Below are 25,749 nucleotides of genomic sequence, written 5' to 3'. Positions count from 1 at the left end.
CCGTAAATTTTCCTACACTAATTAACGCCCAGTACCCAATTCCTTACTTAGACTTAACCGATTAGGCTAAATATTTAAATACAAAACTTTCTCGAGTGTACTACCGTCAAAAACTTTCTCTGCTCTAATTGAATTCTTACCATAAATAAAAATCATAACTGTATTTATCTCGTGACACTTGCATAACAAATTACATCTCATCGTAGTTTTATCTACGACGTAGAAATCTAACTGTCTATATTGAACACAAATATACTATCACCCATTCTGTTATAAATGATAAGTTTAGGTGAACCATAATCTTCTAAAAAAAGACGTAATAAAACTTGATCATCTCAGAAAATTAAACCAGAAACAATTATTTCTTACTTGACTCTTCATCGATTTGCTTCTCAGTGGATAACTAACCTGATACTGTGACTTTTAGCCGAATATTTCTACATCTGTTTAAGGCGATTCGTGAAATCATTGATTCTCTAATAAAAAAGGCTTTGTTTTCTGCAATATATATTATTTTCAATTCATGTGATCGCGAAAAATTTCGATTTTCAGATTGCAACGGAAATATCCATTTTCACCATCCCTGAATCCATTTTGACTAGTGTCGGCGTGATGTCTGTACGTACATATGTATGTACGTATATATCTCGCATAATTAAAAAATGATTAGCCGTAGAAACGCTGAAAGTTTGGATTTCGGACTGTTGTAACATCTAGTTGAGCACCTCCCCTTTTGATTGCAATTGACTGAACCAAAAGTATTCAAAAAAGCCCAAAATCCCCCAAAAATTTGGATCTTAGATTTTTTTCTTAACTGCCTTCATTGAGAGCTTTTCAACGATATATCATAAGTGGTAGTTATTTTCATTCCAGAATTATAACCAAATAAAATTTTAATTAATGAAATATTTGCATCTTATAAGGGGAAGGCACATCGGTTCGAATCAGATTTCACCTCCTTTTTTTTAATTTAAATATATTGATTTATTATCAATTTTAATCCGATTGTAAAAAAAATTACAATATAATTCAATAATAACAATAAAAAAAAAAACAAAATGTGGAAAAATCAGAAGTTTGTGAAATAAAATTTTTTATACTTTTAAAAATGTGTATATGTAATTTAGTAGTCATACAAGGAAGTCATGTGATGTACACGACAGATTTTTTTTGTTATTGTGAAAATAAAAATAATTTTAGAAGAGATAAATTTCAAACGTAGTTACACGGTCAAATCAGTAACCACGTTTACGAAATTTTACCTGAAAGACTTCTACAACTTGTTCGATCTCTGCATTTTTGTTTTTCTAACTATTAGGATAGGGTTTTTAATTAAATTTTATAATATTTTTATCTACAATTTTAAGTTTTGGGTTTCTTTTTCACAGACTATGTTGGATGAGATAAATCATTATTAATTTTTATACAAATATATATATACACACATACGACTTGTATATAAAACTGTGACTGTGTGTGTGTGTGTGTGTGTATGTGTGTGTGTGTGTGTGTGTGTGTGTAGTGTGTGTGTGTGTGTGTGTGTGTGTGTGTTGGGGGATTTGGTTTATTTATTATTACGCAAAATAATTGCGTGTGTGTGTGTGTGTGTGTGTGTGTGTGTGTGTGTGTGTGTGTGTGTGTGTGTGTGTGTTGGGGGATTTGGTTTATTTATTATTACGCAAAATAATTGCGTGTGTTGTGTGTGTGTGTATGTGTGTGTGTGTGTGTGTGTGTGTGTATGTGTGTGTGCGTGTATGTGTGTGTGTGTGTGTATGTATGTACTTTTTTTATATAAGATAACCATGCTCTCCGAGAATATTCATTAGCGTCATTGTATTGAAAGTTCGAAACTGATTTTAAATATTCTTGAACAATAGGATCAGTTATCATTGTTATATAGTGTTTTAGGTTTCTTTAAGTTCAGAGGCGACATCTATAAATTGAAGTTATGACCTTTACATTGAAAAATGTTATCATAAACTCAGATAAAATTAATTCGATTAATAAATTTTGTTAACATTTATCTTTCCTAGACTGCAACTATTTTTTTAATATTTTTTTTCTATTTACTACTGTATTATTGATTTATCATAAATATGAAAAATTTATTCGTTAAATCGTTTAAAGTAAATCCAAAAAAAAAAATTTCCTTACGTATTCTGATTTATGTTGTATAACTTTACAGAATAATTTGTTATTTATGGATTTACATCGTGAAAAAGAATTAGTTAATATTTAATATATAAATTTATTACAACTCATATTCAAAAACATAATAAATTTTCTAATAATATAAGATAACGATAACATTTGGGCAAGGACGAAATTTACCTCTTAAAATGAACGTCATCTGCAACACTCGTTTTACAGTGCTCCTAATGTGAAGATTTGTGATCCGCAAAACAAATGTACATAAGCGCGTATTCGGTTATTTTATACAACAGTTCGATTTTATTATAAATATCTACATCTGATAAATTTTTTTCACAATTATAATAAACGCATCTTTTCTACTGATACAAGTAAGTAATTTTTCTCATACTAATGAAGTTTACTTGGTCTTTAAGTAAACATAATTTACTCATTTTCCATATTCTATTCGTATTTTAATAGGAGCAACATTGTTAACAGCACATACTTTCGTTCTCTGAAAGAACTATATTAATTCTGTGAGTAAATTACAGTAGAGTTAAAAAAAGAAACTCGTTACAAAAAGATGTGACATTCTCAAATTCTATACTTACGTCGAATAAATACGTAAACTTACCGTTAAAAATTTAGTTTGAATTTACTTAGGTTTAAATAAATCATCTTTTAATTAATATCCTTATTAATTTATTACCTAAAAAATCTGATCTAAGAACAGATGAAGTAATAAACCTAAGGTAAATAATCTATAAAGTTATAAAATTCAGTCATTCCCTAAATATAGAGAACAGCTTTGAATTTAAGTTTTTAATAAAATATTCACGGGTTTATGTGCGGCCATAACGCTTTAAATTCTCAAAAATTGAATATATGAACAAAATTCAGTAGCCAATGTTTGCAAAAAATACTTACTGAAAATTAAAAAAAATATAACGAGTCTTCTGAATTTTACTTAGACATTTTCATATTTTATATCTGTACAAATTGTACATATTAAAATATGTACAATTTCTCTTTCTTAAATACATTCTTTTTAAAAACGTTAAATAATCTTAAAAATAAAAATTAAATAACTGTAAAAATATATTCAAATACCGACAAAAAACGATTGCAAAAAAATTATTTAATTATCTTACGAAAATCACTGAAACTTGGAAATGGTACAATTCTGGCCTGTCTCAACTATTATACTGATACTTTTATTTGTTAAGGTTTAGGAAAACCGGGATTTTTTTTTACTGTAATCTCAAAGAGGACTGAATATTAATACCAATTAAATAACACGGACTATTAATAACGATTATAAGACCTTTTTTTTATTTTATTAAGTACAAATTATTTTTAAGTATAATTGATTTTTATTTCAATACTAGATCGTGGATGCCAGTGTTCTTTGGTGGTTGGGTTTCAATTAACCACAACACAAATGATCGGCCTGAGTTTTTTCAAAACCACACATTTACCGGTACAGTTACGTTATACTGATAAGTCGCGATGACTTTAATTGTTGATGCGACTAAAAACAGAAGTATTTTAAAAAAAATTATTTCAGATATAATCTGTGTTAAGATTGATTTTGTATCACACTTAGGAAATAAACGATTTAAATAGCAACTAGTTTTTCCGTAAGTATAAGCTAAAATATTATTGTATTTTTAGCTTCGAAATTTTCATGCTGCAGATATATAATTTTTTACCGATTATTCGAAGAAAAGTCCGGTATTACTTTCGGTCGCATAGTGGGAGTAGAGGGTGAAAATGAATTTAGTTTACGTTTTGAGGTGTGAGGAGTACGAAAATACCATTAACAAATATTGCGGTTTCCTTATATATTTATTTATATATACGAGGAATATCTCTAAAGTAAAACCTCTAGGAAATTTCTTTTCTTAACGTTGGCGAACCTGTGTCATTCATGACCACGCTAGTAACACTAGACTGCATTTTTGTCAGTAAGTTGTCGCGTTGTAGTATCTTTGATTACGTGTGAGTTACTACGTTATAAAATGAGAAGGAAAATCGATGTTGCCGCCGACTGTGAAATACGTGAAATCATATGTTTTTTAAACCATCAAAATGTTAAGCCGGCTGAAATTCATAAACAGTTGGCTGCTGTGCACGGTGATAATGTAATGAATGAAAGAAACGTCCGAAGATGGTGCGAAAGAATTAGAAATAACAGAATTAATGTGCATGATGAAGAACATTCGGAGAGGCCCACGATAACCACCGAGGACTTGTTGAAACGCGTCTATGATGAAATCAGAAAAGATCGTCGCTCAAAATTTCCGACCTGGCCCTTCTTTTTCCTGATGTTTTAAGAGCTTTTATCAGTCGCATTGTTAATGACCATTTAGTCTTCAGAAAGGTTTGTACATATTAGGTGACGCACGTCTTAACGGAACGTCACAAAAAAAAATTCCGAACGGGATCTGGTTTGGAATTTTTTATACGCAACACAGAAAAAAGAGATGAGTTCCTTAATTCAATTGTTACCGGCGATGAAACGTGGATATCGTATTTCACGCCAGAGAGAAAACGGCAATCAAGTGAATGGCGTCTTCCTCAATTACCAACCAAACCAACAAAGATCAAGCGACAAGCCTTTTGGACGCAAACTAATGACCACAATCTTTTGGAATCGGTTTGGTATACTGCTGATTGATTACGGATCACGTGATATATATCACGTTTTATTTTTCACAATAAATGCAGAAGCCTTCTGAGAAACTTTGCATAAGTTACGGCGCGCCGTTCAAAATCGGCGACGCGGGCGGCTGACCGACGGCGTCCTCCTGCTGCATGATAATGCACGTTCACATGTTGCGGGTCCGTTACGTGATTTATTGAGAACATTTAGATGGGAAATTTACGATCACCTACCATAAAGTACGGACTTAGCTCCTTCTGATTGCCATTTGTTTGGGAAATTGAAAGAATTTTTGAGTGGTAAGCAATTCGCGGGTGACGATAAACTTAAAAATGCTGTTAATCAATAATGGCTAAATGGACTGGCAGCAGAAGAATACGACGAGGGTGTATTGAAGCTAGTGTAACGCTACGATAAATGTCTTAATTCATGTGGCAATTATATAGAGAAGAAGTATAAAGTATGTAGTTTAAGAGAAATAAAAAATATGTACAAAGTTTTCAGAATAATTTTTTTTTACAGTGAAACGGTCTTTACTTTAGAGATAACCTCTCGTATATTTATTTACTTATTGGCCTATGTTTAGAATTTTGTGACGCGAAAGCAATTATTAATAATATTATTACAAATATAATCTGCGAAATTTAATTTAATTTAATTATGTAATGAAAAATTTTTTAATCGCTATTAAAAACGTTATCGTATATCTAGGTATACATTTACGATTTTATTCTCGTTACACTCCATCATCAAATATTTTGAAGCAACGGATTTAAAATTACAGGATTATGAGCTTTCCCGAGACTACTATCGGTAGTATAGCTACTATCGGCTTTCAAAGCCGACCCTGAAAAATTCTTTGTTTTTACAATTTTCCTACACCTTCCGTTAGCCGTTACTGCTGTTTCTACTAATAAAGAACTAAAATAATTCCTGCAATCGATAAAACTATAACATCCCATTATTTTTGGAGTACAGAAAAATCTAGCAATGTTTTCTCACTGTCGGTGTTACTTCAAATTTCAATTTCTATTTCTTGCATATTATCAACACGTTTAACCACCAGGTAGAAAATAATATGATAGGAAACAAGGAATCTAAAACAAGGACTTGGTACAGAAGAACTCCTCAACCTTGAACTCAAATCCAGTACGTCCTAAACTTCTACACCTATCATTCTCAATTCTTCGAGTCTATCCTGCCTGAAATAATTCCCATTGCTACAGCCAGACTCTAATTTGAATATTCTTGAATTGATTTGTGACCCTTTTTTAGTAAAGCTAATCATACCATGATGTGCAATAATTCCTTCTCTTTCCCTTGAACTTACTTATCAATTTTTCATTACTGTAGAATAACCAAATCCACAACTATTACTCGATAACTTCTTTTTCAATTTTTGTTTCTTATCTTATTTATATATACTAAAAATTACAATTTATGTTCATCACTTTATTACTTCTTCTTCCTCCTTACCAGGAATCCTTATGTTCCGACTTCATACACACATTTTTTACCTTTTCCTTGTTCATAAATTCCTGCTTGTTCCTTGTTGCTTTTAGTCATTGTTACCTCATCGAAGAGATCAAAGTAATTACAGAATTATGGCACGATATATCTGTGCCCATTCAATTTTCAATTAGCATTTTTCCTCCACAACTCATCAATTCAAAGTCTGTAATCCCTGAGGTATTTCCAGTGTTTGTAACTGCAAAGAGGAAAATTAATTAGAAAGGGAAAAGAAGAAATATCTGGGACCAAATTCAAAACAATCGTATCCTTGAGCTCTTTAATAAAGTAGCTTTTCAACCAAGAGAACCCAATGAGGATAGATAAAAGGCACGTAGTAGTAGAAGTAACTTGAAAGATACTGCTTCACCGAAAAAAGTTCCAGAAACAGAATATAAATGCGTCACTTCACTGAATGGTTTATGGAGATGAATTCAAATTTCAAAGTTACAGGTAAAAATGAGGGATAGACAAAAGTAAAAGAGGATTATGTTTACTCAGATTGTAGTTCAAGCAATGTAAGTTACATTAGTAGCCATTTAGCCAATTACTAAACCACCCCATTAAAAATAAGATCTATTAAGCATTTAAATAGATGGTTTATAATATCAGAGATATTTATCCCATCACTCTGATTTGCTATTTTAGATCTGCTAAAGATATTATTTTATTTATCTATTTACCAACTTTATTAAAAAACATAAAAATGTTTTTAGACATTGTCAAGATTTTACTCAACAACAATAGGTAAAAAAGAATGATTATAATTGTCCAAGTTACAAAAAATAGTTTACAATAACTATCTGTATATAAATAGTCATAAATGTATTTTATTTTTCAAATTAAAAAATTCATCTAAGTATTAGAATTAAAGGCAGATATTTTTATCTTAATAACGCATACTTATTTTATACTGAAATTGAATTTTCAGAGCTAACTCCATCATCAGTTCCTTCAGAAAAAAATTTTTTTTTTTAATTACATGAGTCAAGATAGCAAAATTTTAAAATGAAAAAAAGGTTTTTTAGTTAAATATTTACATGTAATTTAATAATATTATCTACATACATCACAAACAGTTTTGAATAAAATCAATACAACCATGATAGAACTATTTTCAAATCAGCTAATTAAAACAAAAGATCCTTGTTTTAGTTTACTTGTGAATTTACTAGCTCAAGTTTATTTTTAAATTTACAAATTTAATGTTATTTTACTTGTTACAATGTTTAAATTTTAATACTATCATTTACAAAAATTATTTTGTGAAAAAAATGATTTAAATGTTACAAAAATTATTTATTTCACAAATATTTTGAAATTTCAAAATGTGTAAATTTTTTTGTGTATTTGTTTTATATGCTCCCTTATATTACATATTTTTATTTTTGTATGCTTTCATTCACCTTAAAAAACTTGTTTAAAACTTTAAACGATTGTTATTTTTTTATGTAGATATATTCACACTGATCCTCTATTATATAAATTCCACACTTATTGTACTTATCATTCATATTATAATTAGGTCTCAAAGACTTTACAAGCTTTAAATCTCATACTACAAAGTTCTATATTGTATTTATTTTTTTTTTTGTTTGATGATATCGCCACATAAGCTTGTAACTTGTGCTTGGGATATGGAATTTTGTATTTTATACTGTAGAATGCTATGCCCAACCAGGATTCAAACCCAGGATCTCTGGATGAAAGGCCAAGACGTTACCACTTGCACTATGGAGGCTGGCACCTCCGTATATTTTAGATATCATTTTTTTTTACTTTGCAATGTAGTCTCTGTATGCATTTAATTTGTTTTATATAATTTCTGTGTGTCGTATTTATAAATTTGTTGTAAGAATTTTGTTTAGCTATTTGTTTTATATACTGTATTTCTGAATTTAAATCTTTTCATTATTTTGGGTGGATTTATATGATACATGTTGTAATAAGGTGGTGTGAATTTTTTATCTCTCATAATGTTATTTTCTTATTTCCTCTATACATTAGATTTTATTATTTTGCTAATTAGCTGCATTTTTATAAATTCTATAGGAAAAGAATGATTTTATTATTTTCCAGTTCATAGAAAAAACTTAATTTATCATCAAAAATTTATTAACTATTATAATAAATTCATTCTTTATAATAAGATTACCCTTCACTTATGAAAATTTGATAGGCCTTCTGATAAACATATAATTAATTTGGCAAAATAAATAATTGTTGAAATCTACACTATAAAATTATAAAATTAAATCTATACATATATATCCTATCAACATAGTATTTTTAAGTCTTATTATTTAAAATATAATTCTGTACTACACTACAATGTTATAAATATAAGAGTTATAATAAAATTGACATTGGAAGTTAATCATGTACCATTATTGAAATAATATTGTATTTTATATTCAAATACAAGCATACATTTAACAATTTTTAAATGATCCCTCTCCTGCATAAAAAAGTTATAAGATTTTTTTCTTCGTATGTAATTTTCTGGAAATAGTATTTTATCACCTGTATAAATGATGATTATAAACAATGACTAGCACCTGTGTGAAACAAACTACTTTTGCCAATATGTATGTGTGTATAAGGAGTGATTCTAAATTGCACAATAATCTCTCAGATGATTTTATTGTCAAAAAATAGAAAAAAAGTTCATATAAATATAGGTCAGAAAATAGTTCATTAGCAAGTTTTTACTTATTTACCAAATATTTTTTAATACTAAATGTATTTTAATCCTTTTATTAAGTCTTTCAAAAACAAGAAATTATCTATCTCTTATAATCCCCTACTCTAATCTCAAATTATATCAATAAATCTAATTTCATTAATCATTATTAGCATTTTGATAAGACCATAATAACAACAGTTTATATTAAAATTTGATAGTAAATGTTTTTTGAGAAAGATTCCTTTATGGCAATCCTTGAGTTAAAATAGAAGGAAGACCTCTCAGCAATACAAATTCACTGAACAAATTTAATAATAGTATACTTCTGCCAGTGAGTTTTTCCCTTTTTGTTGGCCACATTCACTGGTAAATTCAGAAAATTTTAAAGTACTCTACAATTAGAATCGCCAAATAGTGACAGTACCAGAAATATTCTCAGAAATCATTATATTTACTGAATCAATATTTTACAAGAAAATTATCAAAATCAGAAAGATATATATTTTCAATTTCTTGATAGATATTAAACGGAGATGGCATATTTTTTTATAACTAGCCAAGCAAATGATTTATTTTTTGTATTACTCATAAATGCTCATCCTGCAACTATAAAATAGTTCAAAACTTCACAGATAGAATAAGTATTAAACTAACAAAACATAAGCAAAGATTTTATGTGATCAATCCAGTGATATCAGTCCTGTTCAAAGAATGTATAAAAAAGTTGCATTATTGGTGAGAACTATCACATTCAGTAAATGACAAAGCTCATTTTCATGTATGTGTGTTAAGTATTTAAATTTATTCAACTAAACATAAAAAATATTCATTTAAATACAAGAAATACTTCCAAGTTTTTCATTTCACCACAATTATGGAAAAATCTGAATAAATTTTTGAAGTCAAAGAATTTTTTTATCAATGGAGAAATTCTAATTAATTAAATGCGATACTAACTCTATTAATATGATAATTATTTACACTATACCATTAAACCGGTGATATCTCTCATTCTGTTACATTCCAGATATATCTTCATTTATTAATCTTTGCACAATGTCAGTGCCCAAAAGTGATGATGCCCCTTACATGGATAATGAACATGGAAAGAAAAGACCTCAGTTTATTGCCACATATCTTGGTAAGTACAATTTCCTTTACTAACAATTATGATCCATAAATATGACATTTCCATGTCATTTGTAATATTACTCAAAAACATAAACTATTTTCTGAATTGAATATCATTATCTCTTTTCAGTTAATAATGTTTGTTTATAATTTATTAATGATGTACTGTAGGATTAGATTAATAATATGCTAATGTTTTCATTATTATTTAGGTAAGTAAATGATCAATATTTAAGATTGATCATTTAATATATTAATCAAATTATATTTGTTTCTAAATTTCAACTTACTGTATCTCTTAATATCTTCCATAGATTCAAGTACTCATAGATATAACTCTAATCGCGGTTTAGTTAATCAAATAATACTGAAGAATAACTCCATTTTTATTATTTACATAAAAGAATTCTCCACTAACAATGTCATTAAATAGAAGAGTGAAAATTCGAAAAAGATCTAACATTGGCTATAATTATACCTTTTGCACCAAAAAAATTATTAATTAAAATTGATTTATCTTGACTTTTATTTCATAATTATAATACATAATTACCAATAACCAGTACAATTGTTTTTACTCGTACTTTCATTTTTACTGCTTTCAAATTACTAGAACTTCTGTAAAAACCTTTATCATATAGGATTAACACAGTAAACTAGACATTTAAATATTATATATCAGATTATACATTAGATACTGTAATTTAATCATTAATTTAACTCTACTCATCATAAAAAAAAGAGAGCAAAAAGAGAGCAACTATAATTGAGCCGTAGTCTGTTGTTTCTGTATAAATAAATAAAAAAACTATTTACTGATACAGTCAAATTTTCTTTGTCACTGTAAGTCAAGTTTTAATAATTTACTTCACAAAATAAATTAAATAAAGAAACATTTAAAAACCATAACAAATAACCGCATTAAAAAAAGCTGACAACACAGTTGTAAAACTTTCCTATCACGCGCCTTTTTTCTGATGTATAGTTTACACGCACAACTTAATTTAAAATACAGAGTCATCATAAAATAATAGTGCGGTTTCAGTAATTCATAGGAAGATTGTAGGGAAATTTTTAGATGTTATATTGGTATCCCTGAAAGCCTCCAACCCAAAAGTTTGTTTATCAGCAGTTGTAACCACAAGGCACGCGGGCGCTCGAAAACAACCTGCGTTATATATATCTCTCCTGCCTGCCCTTACGGCGGGCAGACAATATATCGCGCTTAGACTAGTCAATCCTAACGATACTAACAACCGCGCCAAAACCGCTGGTACCACGATCCCACATACCCTTTTCGCTTCCCACCCATCCTCTGAAGAAAGAAGCGAATTAAGAAGAAAAGAAGACAACGGTCTGTCTCTCGCCAGTATAGTTCCCTCTGGAGCATACTGGATACTAACAAGGTTAAGAAGACTAGAGAGGCAGACATGAAAACAAATATCCAAATCATCCCGAATCCATTCTCCTACCGACTAAGATAACTCTGGGGCGCAACGTCTCAAAGCAATCCATCCAATCACATTTCCTTTAATTCAAACCAAATTAAATTGAATTGAATTAAATTAAGTGATAAATTTTACGCCCAAAAATCGCCTCCGACGTCCTTTCCTTAAGAGAGGACGCCCCCTTAAATAAAGGATTTCAGCCCACTCTAGGCTGAAATGGAGCGCGTCACGGAAGATAAGCTTATTAGCACATCGTTCCGTCGGGCCCCTACCGACAAACCCTCCATTGGATCGGAACCCAATCCAAACTTCACAAAACGAATAAACGTCAGCCACTATCAATAACCATCAGTCCATTAGAATCACCCAGCAGCAAAAGACGCGAGTCCGTATACTGCGAAAAGTAGGAGGGTATTGCACCCTCCGACATCCTTGCGTTCCCGTTACCGTGTAACCACAACGTCAGTTCTTGTATTGTTGTTGCGGTGAGTTTAGTGAGTTACTATGTTCTCGGATAAAGACAAAGCAAAGTGTGTTTTATTGATGGCTGAATTAAAATCCGTAATTTTAGTTCAACGTGCGTTTCGACGTGAATTCGGAAGAGATCCACCACACAAAAATAACATAACACGTCGGTTCAAACAATTCGAAGAAACTGAATCAGTTAAGAAACAGAAATCAACCGGCAGATCAAGTGTACCAGACGAAACGGTTGAACTAATTAGACAATCGGCATTTAGAAGTCCTGGGAAGTCCATCCTCCGTCGAAGCGTCGAGTTAGGTATTCCAAAATCAACAGTTCACAAAGTTTTACATAAAAAACTGAAATTGCATGCTTATAAAATCCAGATACTGCAGGAATTGAAACCTGATGATGGTGTAAAATGTTACAATTTCGCTGTTGAAATGTTGGACAGAATAAGTGAAAACTCAATCATTTTTAGATGATATAATTTTTACAGACGAAGCTACATTCCATGTGAATGGATGTGTTAACAGGCACAATTCACGAATATGGGGCTCTGAAACCCCACACGTAATTATTGAGAAACAACGCGATTCGCTTAAAGTTAATGTTTGGTGTGGTGTGATGAAAAATCGTGTAATAGGGCCTTTCTTCTTTGCCGAAAAAACAATTAATGGAGTTGTGTATCTTGACATGTTAACCGATTATTGCTTTTCTCAGCCGGATGAACTCGAAAACATTCATCGACTTCATTTCCAACAAGATGGTGCTCCCCCGCACTTCAATGTCACGGACGCTTTGAACGAAAAATTTGGAGATCGATGGATAGGCCGGCAAGGACCCATACTTTGGCCTCCAAGGAGTCCAGACCTGACACCTTGCGATTTTTTCTTGTGGGGGTACGTCAAAAGCGTTGTTTATACACAAAAAATTTGCGACCTAAACCACTTAAAAAACAGGATTAATGAAGCAATGACAACCATTAACGAAGAAACGTTAACTAATGTTTGGAGAGAAGTTGAGTTGGACATTTGTCGAGCGACTAAGGGCGCACATATTGAAATTTATTAATTATGTAAAAAAAGTTTGAGACAACAAATTTGAAAAATAAAAAACATAAACTGTAAGTAATTCTGTTTTAATTTAAACCATGTTCAAAACCGCATTATTCTTTTATGATAACTCTGTATTTATCATTTTATTTAAATATTTTTTATTTATTTAATTGAATGATTCTTATTAACTAGCACACCGTATTTCATTCGCGCTGGTGTGGCGGTACTAGCGGCCACTTTAAATATTTTTTACATTTTAAGTATTTGGTCGATTTTAGAGCGAGGTTGGACTGTATTTTCATAGGTGATGAACGAAGACAACTCCTTGTTGCTTGTTGAATAATGGTTTAATGAGTTGTCGTCTTAACAGTTAATGACATGAGTTGTAATATAACGTATAACTTTACATATAAAAATAAAAAATATAAAATAAATAAAACATTACAGCTAACGTTCATCCGAACAAAGAGTGGAGTCCATCCGGACTAGGAGTATGACATGACCGACTTGGATCAGATTCGAGCGCCGAATGCCAGTAACTATGAGTAACACTGATTCTCCATCCGAACGAAATGAAAGATGCGACCGCACCACGCGGGATTCTAACGTAGAATGCTAGTACGGCTTAACTTTCCGGTTAGCACTAGCACCCATTAGATCGCAGGACCGGACGGCTCGACGTGGAACGGAACAGTATTATTCATTTACTTAATACTACCGACCACCTATGACATCAGAACATAGTAGAGGACTACAGCAGCTGTACGTCAATGCTACACTAGCGTTCATTGTGGTGAAAGAAGGTATTAATGACACGTACACCCAATTAGCCACTAATTTATTTAGAGCATTTTTTGGGGTAGGGGTGTGATTTTGCAATTTTTTTGGAAATATAATTTTTTAATTGTTAACAAATGTGCTTAAGAAAAATAATACCTTAATTAGGCGAAATAATTAGATACTGAGGGAATCTTGCTCTACAACCTCACCCCTTGACCTTTTAAGTTGAAAATTTAATGGCATCAATGCCCCATTTGACCAAGTGACAAAATCGATCTAGTAGTTCTGGAGATATAAGGTGATTTAGGGTGCAATACCGAATACACACACACGTACAAACAAACATCCGGCAAATTTCCATTCGGTTTTTGGGTTCCTTAGGTGTCAAAATTAAAGACCTGGTGAAAACCGCATATGCTCAAATTGGACCGATTACAATACTTTCCCTTCTAAAGCTAGAAAAAAATACTTTTTCAATGTTGTTTAAGTCTGCACCAAATTGAAAGTAAACAATTATCTAAATATTATTGATCTCTAGGTTGGCAGCGACATCAAAAAGTCAGAATTTAAAGAATTGAAAAAGATATTTTTTTTTTAGTTAGGTTTTCTACCTATTTTGGTTTACATATTTGTTTAATTTTAATTTTTTTTTAAATATAGCTCGAAAAAAAGTCACCCTCTCCAAAAAAAAAAAAAAAAAAAAAAAAAAAAAACATTAGGAAGATATACAGAGACGAGAACTCTGACCTAGCATGAGCTACATCTCTTTTGAAACCAATATATATATATATATATATATATATATATATATATATATAAATATATTTTACCGAGTCTTGATAAAATAAGAGAAGGAATTCGAAGAAACAAAGAAAAGAGGCTACTGCCTAACATTAGCCAAGTGTAATAATATATATTACTTTACTGTTCCTAAAATTTAATTTTCTTGTATATTCACATGAAATTGCTCACAATTCAATGCTAAGCTATGATGACGACAAAAAAAAAAGAAAAATTACTTCAAACCGTCAGTATAAGTCCATTTTTTTTTTTTACATTTTTATGTAGCGTTTCCCGAGGAAGGTCCTTTCAAAAATAAACAAGAATCATGAGAATTCATCCATTTGTTGAAGAGTAAGGCCTAAACACAAATAAACTATAGAAAATAAAGTTCGGTTCAAATTGAGAGCCTCTTTTTTTTTAAATTTGATAAGAAATTATGTCAACATGTCTGTTGAAAGAGTAAGTAAGCAATGTTTACCGTAAAACAATAAAATAAAAGGAAGATAAAATAAATGGAAGAAAAAACTATCATCCTTTAAGCGAGATCACTAGTTTGGTACTAGATTTTATATAGATTTAGTATTTGTATCACAAACTAATTCTTTATACGAGTAGTTTATCATCTCTCGAAAAACTGACATGAAATTTCCAATATGGACTTCCTAAGAAGGTACAGCTTCTGCAGACATGTTTTTTGGCAAGTAAATGGTCTTACAGAAAATTACAAAAAAAGTCTTTTTTGTCGGAAAAAGTATTCAACTTTTTTGTCGGACAACTATTTTCGAAATCGTTGTCTAAATCACCCTATACCCTAACCTGAGGGAACCTGACGCCATAAAACCGTTTTTTCAGTAAAATATTATACAAGAACCTACCAAAACAATTGCAGCAAAAATCCACATCCTTTGTAGAAGAAAACATAGAACTACAAAGTTACGGTCACAACACTGGTCTCGGTTATATCATAAGACGGCCTCTGATCACAAAAGTTGTATAAACATTTTTGTTAGGCGTGAAGGAAAACACAAGAAAAAGGTAAGATAAAATAATTACACTTCTAACGTTTCTTCGAACTTTATTACAAATAAAAACCTTTCGAAAATATAATAGGGTAATCGTACAATGAACACAAATTCAGACATAAACAGGCCTCGTGGGAAAAAGATATAGCAAAAGCTATAGAAAAATATTAATTTCGTATTTGTTTATCACGTTTTCAAAACATTTTTTAAGTTATAATCAGATGCATTATTTTCTACGCGTAAATGGAATGTTTTGTCGAAAACGCTTAATAAAGCTTTTTAGGTACTTTTAATATTTTCAAAATTATTGTTGCAGCAACTCTGAGTGCTATGACAGTCGGAGCGTGTCTTGCCTGGACATCACCAACAGGCCCCATAATGGAAAACAAACTTCTAACCAAATCAGAAAGTGCATGGGTTAGTTCAATTATTAATATCGGAGGATTCATTGGTGCTCTCCCTGCTGGTTTCATTGTTAATAAACTCGGCCGCAAACGAACTCTGGTCAGTAATTAAAAATAATTATATGGTAGATAATTACTTATACAATCATTCAAATAATACCAGACACTCCTTATGGATAACAGGAATATTGCTCACTTGAATTCAAATTCATTAATTATTTCATTATTTATATCATTTGAAATTATTTTATGATTACTGAGCTTGTGTTAATATCTGCTATAACCAAAAGACAACAGAATTGATTTTTATTTACTCAGTATATATGCACATATGTAAAAATACTTAAAATTTAGCCTGAGATTAACCTTTTTATATTTTTTTGAAGCAAAAAGTTCAAATGGTCTGAGAAACTTTTTTTCTGAGTTATAAGTAACAGAAAATTTTTGACCTTATTTCTGCTTCTGAGGTAAAATAGTAAAATTCTTCAGACCCAAGTTATGGAACAAAATAAGTTGTTTTAAATGATAGTCGATCTGAAAATATGGGTCTAAGAATTTATCTTTAGTGTTTACTGTGAAATTTGTAAAATTCATAAAACATGTCGACAAATATATATTTTAGGTTTGACTAGATAACTGCTAAAAACAAAAATAAAACTTTGCAACAAAATTTGAAGAAAATTCAGTTCTGAGAAAATTGATGTAAGTAAAGTTAACCGTAACCGAACATATAAATCTGAGTTTTAGAACAAAATACTACATATGATTACATTATTGGTGTAAGAAATGGTTGATGATTTAGAATAATAGATGTGGTAATAAAACTAAAATTCATTTCAGCTATAATTTAAAACAAAACAGATTAAAAATAATTTGAAACCAAACTAAGAACCGACATAACAACATTTAACAAACATTATTTTACTGAAAAATAATGTTTAACATAAAAAATATTGGACTCTATAAGGACTGTTTAAAAATAACTTGTCAATAGTTTACACACAGCCAGGTCCCAATGTACAGTATAGTAGTGCATTAATAGACTAGTAGTAACGACTTTCTTTTTTAGGATTAGTGACTAATCCTTTTGACAATGAAATCTGTCACATAAATATCTATTTTTATTTATCTGAAAGTTGCTGGCTCTTTCTACTGAACTTGAATTCCAACTAAAAATGATAGCAAATTTGATCCAATGATGGCTTATTTGATGGTAGCTAACTGTATCAAATAAGCTATTAACTTGTAATTGCTACCTCTCTGTTAGCAGACTGGATTTTAGGTAAAAAATAACTTATAATAGGTCAATCCATATTAAAAAATATGATGCATGACATAAGTCTCATTTATTTAAAGGAAATAGCTCAATGTCCTGCCAAAGGTAGGCTACTTGTATTTATGGATAAGACCTACGTTTTTAAGTCATTACAGCAAAGAATATGACTATCTAGAGAACAAGAAAAAAGCATGAAAGTTCTAATCTCAAAAGGTGAGAGAATAATAAATGTCACCGCTGGCAGTTTGTTCCTAACTATCTTGCTAATTGCTAAGCATAGTGTAGTAATAGTAGAAAATGCACCTTATCACAACAAGCTTGAAATTGCAGCAACAAATTCCATGTTCAAAAACATTACACTGATACTGGCTATGGAAACGTAATCCCATTAAGACCTACAAATCTTATGGAAGTGCATGCGAGGATAGTTCAGTTGTGTGAAGAGATTCAAGTGGACTTGAGTTGCAGGTCATCAGAAACAGACACACTCGCCTTGATAAGATTATTAGACCTAATGACAGCCGTATTGAACATGTTATGCTGTAAAAGAACTTTCCATAAATACTATGTTTGGTATGCAAAATTTTAATCATATTAAATTTAAAAATAAATATGTAATCCAAAATTCAAATGTGTTAACTTAATGTGCACCAATCTGTATAATTCATATTTTATTATGAACCTGAGTGTTCGGCTATTGAAGGCCATGCACCAATTTGAATTCAACAACATTTGTTAACTTAATTGACAATTGTAGAAGGTAAACAGTGCACTACATCTTCTAAACTTATTCCTGTATGAGTGAAGTAATTTCTACCTTCAAAGTAAACTATTTTATTTTCTTTGATTTTAATTTATCCTTTTTTTACCCAATTGAAGGAATTATTCTACTGAAGACTGACAGAAGTATAGTTGTTAAACTTCTGAACTGTTCATCATCCAAAAAAGAATGAAGCCCAAATGATGGTATTTGTCTGACAAATATTTTCATACCATTACCCAACTGCAACTTTAAGCTTATCTGACTTTAATTAACTAAAAAACAATTGTGGAAAACATAAAATCTAAAAACTGATTATATGTATTTTAAAGAAGTTTCAATCATAACAGAATATGGTTGAAAATTCTGTTGGATTCGAATTGTCTGTTCATTAGACCATTATTGCTGTGTTTTTTTGCATTAGTATATTTTATATTATCATGATTTAGGTTGCCCAACTGTATCAAGTTGGAGTTTTTTAATGCTTTATGTAACATTTTCATGTTTTTGATGCTTGTTCATGTATGGTTGTTTTAGTGAAGTAGTTTGTAAAAAGATGGATGCAAAAGGTGGATTCAGTGATAGACTATATTTTTATGTTGTCTTTGTGTATTGTTGGAAAAGGCAGCATGTTTGTCCTTTACAGTCAAATAGTCAAGCTTTTATACCCCAGGAAAATCAAATTTATCAGACCGTTTATGTGAATTTTTTCTCTGATAATATCTGTTTACTTTTATTCCTGATTCTGTAAAAGAAATACTATGGCCTGCTTTTTTGAATTTGTGAACAGTTTTTTCAATGTAATTTTGTTAATGTAAATGAGTGTTATGAATTTGTTATTTTTTGTTCTGATTTTTGTTCTAAAATTTGTTTGTTGTTTGTCCTTCAATGTTCTATTGTATTCATTTTTTCAGCTAAATATTTTATAATCATTACTTAACCCTGGTATTCTTTTTGTGAAAGTGCAAGCAAAAGTTTTCTGAGTTTTTTTCTGAGCAGAAATTTTATGTAGAGTGGGGTAATTGGAAGTTATCTAAAAAGTGTGGCAGATGTGATAAGTTTTCTGTAAATTTTGAATGTGTGTTTGTGTTCATGTCTTGTAATTATGAAATCCAAGAAGTTTATTATTTTCTTTTTTGTATTCATTAGTGAAGGTTACATATTTTGAATGTTTCTAGTATAAATGAGGAGTTGTTCACATTGTCTAATATTTCCATTGTAAATAAGGATTCTGCCATCTACATTAGTACCTGTTTTTTTTTTTTTTTTTTTTTTTTTTTTTATACCTATGCCAGTAAATTATTTTGTGTGAGTATCTGTGGTAGTTGTGAAGATTTTTGTTTTTTTCAATCTGTGATAAGAACAATTTAGCTAATGTATATGTAATTCGACTAATATGTACCCACAGGTAATCTATTAGAGTGCATACAAGATTATTTGTCAAAGATGAAGCAGTTTTTTTTTTATAATTAAGTTGAGGATTATTTGACTGCTCAGGCCATAATGGACTCTATACAGTTCAAACAATGACTCTCTTTTCACTACAATACAAAAATATACAAAAGCTCTTCACTCCATCACAGAATTCACTTTCAAAAAACAACCTAATGAAACAAATCATGTATGCACAAATGTCAATAATAAACAAACAGTAAACTATATAAATTTAAAGTTGGAACAACTCAAAATATGCAAACATATAAAAATAACATTCTAAATCAACAAACACAATCTAAATTATACACAATCTTCAAACATTTCATCAAGGATAAAGATCTTTCAAAGTACCAATTTGAACATCAGTGCTACAATCACCAATGCCATAATATCCAGTGTTGTCTGCAGCAGCTCCTGAAAAATTTAACAAAGAACAAAACTTAGCTCAGAAGAAATTAAGTTTTTTTACAAATTTTCTCGTTTAAGAATTATATTTATACTTGTCTTTTTTATAATTTTTTAATTGATAACCCAAATTCAGAACATTAAGAAACATTCATTAAAAAGTCCATTAAAAATGTTGATAGCTTTAAACAAGTTACATTTTATTGTATTTACTGCTTATTTAACTTCTGTTCTTTGATCATTTAAGTTAATATCACTGTGTTCAGAACAGATTTGCATTAGCCAACCATTCTCACTTAGCTTGAGTGTGTACAAATTTCAAATGAGTAGTTATATCACAAACTGGTTTATTATGGAGTTTAACATTAAGAACCCCTTATAAAATTTCTATATTTTTTAATTCCTTAATTTTGTCCACCATTGTTTACTAAAAATTTAGACCTTCCTTTGATGAGAAATCATTTTATCAACAAATGGAAAAAACCAGGTGTGATGTTAATCTCTATTCCTTTCAGTTCAATAATAATATGACATAATAAAAAAAACTACATCCTACATTCTCAGCTATCTTTTTTTTTTAATGTATTTCAATGTTTATCTTTTTTTTACAGGTTACCCTCTTCACAACCACATTTAACGAAATGAATAAAATCTAGATACTTTGATAAACAACCTAGTTTATCTCTTTGAATGATTCTGTCATAAATTTATGTCTTCTATTCTTCTTGAAAACTCTTAATTTTTAACATTATCAATATATTCAATTTTCATTAAATGGCTCTATTTCAAAAATCAAAATATAAATGCTAAATATCTATGTTTCTAGTTTTCTCTTCATCTGTGTTTCAAGCTAAAGAAATTGTTACTCTATGCAAATGTTTTATTTTTTATTTTTTTGTTTAACTTCCGTGTCCACCATTAGGCATGCTTCAGAGGATGAGAAGAATGATTCTTAGCGTGTGTGAAAATGCCATACCTGACTGGGATTCGAACCCGGGACCTCCGGATGAAAGGCCGAGACGCTACCACTCTTGCCACGGAGGCCGGCTATACAAATATTTTAAAGAAATTATTTCTAACCTATATACATTTGAAACTTGTAGATTTCTTTTCTGCATATTTTATGTTTTTATGATTTACTAATTCTTTTTTACCTTTTTAATTTTACTACCCAACAATAAAATTCTGCAATTTTTGATAAATTGTTTTCCTACATTAGTATTTAATTTCTTATAGCCCTCCATTTCACATTTCACCATTACCTTTGTATGCTATTCTTATTTACTTTCAAACTGAATTTTTCTTGAAGTACAAATACAAGCTTCTCCGTATCTCTTCTAACTCACTATTAAAGTTCCTCCAAAAGTATGTTACCAACAACTAATAACATTTTATCTGACCTCTTGTTTCTCTGTTGGATTGTTTCTCAAAATTTCCCTTCAATTCTTATTGGCTTCAAGTGTGAGAAATATGTAAAAAAACAATGACAAAGTGCATAATATCATACTTATACCTATAAAAAGAAGGAGTACAAAGTAATTTTAATTTACCAATTTGCCACTTGAACTACATTGAACAGATTAGATCCAAATTCACCCATAGATGTAAGGAACAGATGCAACCACTACTCAATAACAACAGAATTCAATTCTGCAAATCACAACAAGGAAACAGAATGCACTTCCAAAGAAATTATAACCATGCAAATTTTACATGCATAATGTTCAAGATCATATAAAATATAATTTACAAATACATACAATTTGACAATAACTACATATTAAACAAACAAAGAAATCATAAATTAAATTAATTAATAACCCACTAAATAATTAATTAGAAAGTTTCCTAAACGTTTTTAGACAATCGCCATTGGAAACAGCTACTAGTAACTCCATTCAAGAGAGTGCTGCCAATTAGCTCTGAATGATTTAATGGAAGAAAATGTTTTAGTATCATAAAAAGTTGTTTAATACCCAATAGTTTTAAAGTTATCATAGTTACAAATCAAATTTTCTTTTTGACAAGTATATTTTTGGTAAATGTATTCATTTATAACCCAGGAACCACAAGACTAATTTTGATAAAATTTTGGTATCGTTTTAGAACTATTTTTGAATTCTACCCGTTTTAACATTTTTTTTTTAAAATTCAATTAACGTTACCCATCTGTACCCAAACCGATTTTACTTTTATTATATCAGCACAACTGAGCCATGGTATGTCATCTCTACTTTTGGAAATTAAGAATGAAAATGAACACATAATTTCAATCATTATTGGAATTGGTAAAACTTGAAGTATAAACTAGCGTCACTAAATGAGTGGTAGAACCGGCAGAACTAAATAAAATGAAACGCAGAGGTAAGTGAAAGAGAAGGGATAAAGCACTACCTTACCATCACGATTAAAGTCGCGTAGGCAAGCAATGGTTTTATTTAGTTCCCAGTATCTTATTCTAAGACGCTGAAATATGCTTCATTATTGAACACTTAATTGCATTATACGCCAGAAGGATCCATATCCAGCTATATAGAGATCAGTGATCTATTGCCTTGTTACAGACGCCATAACGCGATTATAAATGTTCGTTTACAGTTTCCTGTACATGAATAAAATGCCTATGACTGTAGATAGCGTCACCGATGAAATACGTGCTGTAATTCGTTTCTTAAATGCAAGAGATACAAAAGCGGCTGAAATTCATCAACAGATTAGTAAAGTGTTCGGGAATAACGCTCTGTCCGATGGAATGGTGAGAAAATCAGATAGAATGAGTTAGGGCACTTAAAGAAGGCTGTACAAATATGCACGGTGTAGCATGGAGTGAGCGATCACCGTCATTTCTGATGACCTGATGCAGAGAGTTAATGGAGAAATCCGTGAAAATAGACTGTTTACGATTTCCCCACTTATGATCACTAAGTTAATGAATTTCCTTTAATTTCAGGAAATGTTTTCTATTAAATTGTGTTGGTGCGCTTGAATTATTGGAAGTTGTGCTCACGCTGGGTACCAGAAATGCTGACAGAGTTGCACAAAAACAAACGTTTAGCCAGTGCTTGGAATTTTCTCACGTAATACAGCAATGAATACGATCCATTTTTGATCCGAATTGCTACTGGGACGAGACATGGCTGTCTTACATAATACCAGAATCAAAACAACAGTTCTTGGAATGGAGCCATTCAACATCTCTCAAAAAGTGAAGTTCAAACAAATGATGTCAGCCTGGAAAATCATGTGCACTGTGTTTTGGAATAGAAAGGGCCCACTGCTTATTGATTTTTTGTCTTCGGGTGAAACTGTTAATATCGAGTTGTGAGGCCTTAACTAAATTGCGTCGCACAATCGAAAACAGAGGCGAGCAAATTCAGTGCTGTGTCACGACAATGCTCAGCCACACGCGGTTCATCGCACCCAAGATCTCATCGCGTCATTTGGCTGGGAAAAAATTGATCACCCACCGCGTAGTACTGACCTGACATCCGGTGAGTACCACTTGTTACTGCATTTAAAGCAGCGTCAAGACGACGATGACGTCAAAATAGTCTTTCAGCAATGGTTATTTTCTCAGGCGGCAGATTTTTATGAAGCTGGATTGCAGTAGCTGTTGACATGCCTTAATACATCGGTAAATTATGTAGAATTGTAGATTAAGAACCAGTCTTTCAGATGTACATAAAGTTTTTCAAAAAAATTTTGCTTGTTATTTTTTATATCAAAACTTCACTTACTTAACAAACATGGTTCGGAATATGAGAGCATAGTTCTTTTTATAAATTTTAAGTGTCAAGACTACTTGCCACTTGCCAAGACTACTTGGATAATTATTTTTAAATATTCAAAAGAATATTTTTTCTAACTTAAAACATGATTCCTACATAAAACTCACAGTATGAATAAGAGGTTAATGTAAGTAATGTAATCATTAATAAGGTAAGTAATGTAATCAAAGTTTATTAGAACTATACACATTATTTGCACCACAGCTTACTGCAGATTGACTTGTTGAATCAAACACAATTATTTCCTTTCAAATTAGTAGAAATACATCATTTTTTAATTACTGTGTCACAGCTGACATTGTAATTTATAAACAAATTTTCAACTATAAATCAAATATAACTATTGAAGGAAGTCAAAGAGGAAAATCACTCCCTGATGTTTACATTATGTTACTTAAATATAAATTTCTGTTATTTATTTCATAGATCAGCTAATATCCAGTTATGGTGTGTATCAAAATAAGTATCATCAACCACCAACCAAAAACTGCACCTTTAAAATACATAGCATTAAATCTACGGCTCCATATTATTGAAGCTAATGCTTGTACCCAAAGGTTAAACTTTTCTTTGAATTCAGATAATGTGAAAAGTTATCAAACATAAACAGGTTATTAATTAGATTAAATATTATATTCAACATTTTTAAAGGTCTATAAAAAAAGTATGTTTAAATTTTTTGTAACAAAGTAACTTCATAATTTTTCATGGTTGATCCATAATTTTTTTTTCACTGTTTTACAGCTACTCATCAACATTCCAGTGATAATATCATGGATTCTTATATGCATTTGTGTCTCGAGGGAAAGATCATCATCGCTAACTGTTTGGGGACTGTATTTTGCAAGATTTCTTGGTGGTCTTGCTACTGGTATTATATCAGTAGCAGCATCTATGTACATTTCTGAATTATCTCAAAATTCCATAAGAGGAACTTTAGGAACGTTCTACCAACTTCAAATAACAATAGGAATACTCTACGCCAATGTTGCTGGTATGAACCGAAGTTATAATACTGTATTCATTATTCATTTGTTATTAATTATTAGTATCATTTTTTTTTTAAATGGCATTTATTAATGTCCAGTAAGTAGCCCACTAAATGTCAACAGAATGGGGGGAATTGCATCACCACTTATATTCTCACAAACTTGTTTAATTCATAAACAGGGATCAATAATGTGTATAGCTTAATTTATATGCAGAGATCAGCTTATTAAATACAGCTTCAGCAGTTAATAGTCTATCCTTACTTAAGATTCTTCAATTTCCAGGCTACTACTCCCCAAGATATTCTATATATTATAGAACTGTCATGTAATAAGAGGAACAATAATTATTTATAATTTGTAACCTGCAATCATAAGATAACTCATTATGAAAAAAAATTATATTCAAAATAATCATTCTATGTAAAATTCCATTATTTAACCAGTAACTTGATTGAAAATGTTAAATCTATCCTGAAATAGGAGCTATTGAAATATCATCAGTCAAAGAAATTATAAAATTATTGACCATTTTGATTTTAGTATAGCTTTATATTTACATTCACATATTTGCAGAAGGACTAAAGGATTTGTTAACTAAGGCTCTAGATAGTTTAAAAATTGAATTTGAAACTCATCTAGAGCATATGTTGGTCGGCGCTACTGATCACATCAACTGCCTCATTAGATATGCATTTGATGAGTTACTAAGACTAGACAGATATGTAGTCTTAAGGTGTCTAGTCTTGAGAATGAAGTATTTCCATATTCCCTTAGAAGCTTTTTTCAACTCTGCAATCAATTTGTTTGCAGAGGGGTTCTCTCCCTGTTCATGATATTCCTTACACAGTTAATCATAATTACCTTTACAATTAAATTTGTATTACTTTTAAAAAATCTTTGGTACTGAAATTTTGACTGCAATGGTAACTACCTGTAAAATTTAGACCACAGAATTGCTGTAGTTTTTCCCCAGTGGCTAGGTAGATTTTGCATTCATCAAGTAATTTAA

General features: G+C 30.5%; 1 protein-coding gene across 1 annotated transcript in view; it reads left to right on the top strand.

Annotated features, from left to right (window-relative positions):
* The first annotated feature begins 2,150 nt into the window (after positions 1-2,150).
* Positions 2,151-25,749, top strand: part of LOC142334245 (facilitated trehalose transporter Tret1-like) — a 43,570-nt gene continuing 19,971 nt past the window's right edge. Inside the window, exons 1-4 of the mRNA XM_075382116.1 lie at positions 2,151-2,522; positions 10,021-10,134; positions 15,995-16,182; positions 24,493-24,742. Of these exons, the coding sequence (XP_075238231.1) occupies positions 10,050-10,134; positions 15,995-16,182; positions 24,493-24,742 (523 nt within the window). The 5' untranslated portion in view covers positions 2,151-2,522; positions 10,021-10,049. The remainder of the gene's footprint in view (positions 2,523-10,020; positions 10,135-15,994; positions 16,183-24,492; positions 24,743-25,749) is intronic.

Source organism: Lycorma delicatula, chromosome 1 (genome assembly GCF_047948215.1).
Source record: "Lycorma delicatula isolate Av1 chromosome 1, ASM4794821v1, whole genome shotgun sequence".
In the NCBI taxonomy this organism is placed as follows: Eukaryota; Metazoa; Arthropoda; class Insecta; order Hemiptera; family Fulgoridae; genus Lycorma; species Lycorma delicatula.
The sequence above is the reverse complement of the archived record's forward strand: the minus strand, read 5'-3'. Positions and strand labels throughout refer to the sequence as shown.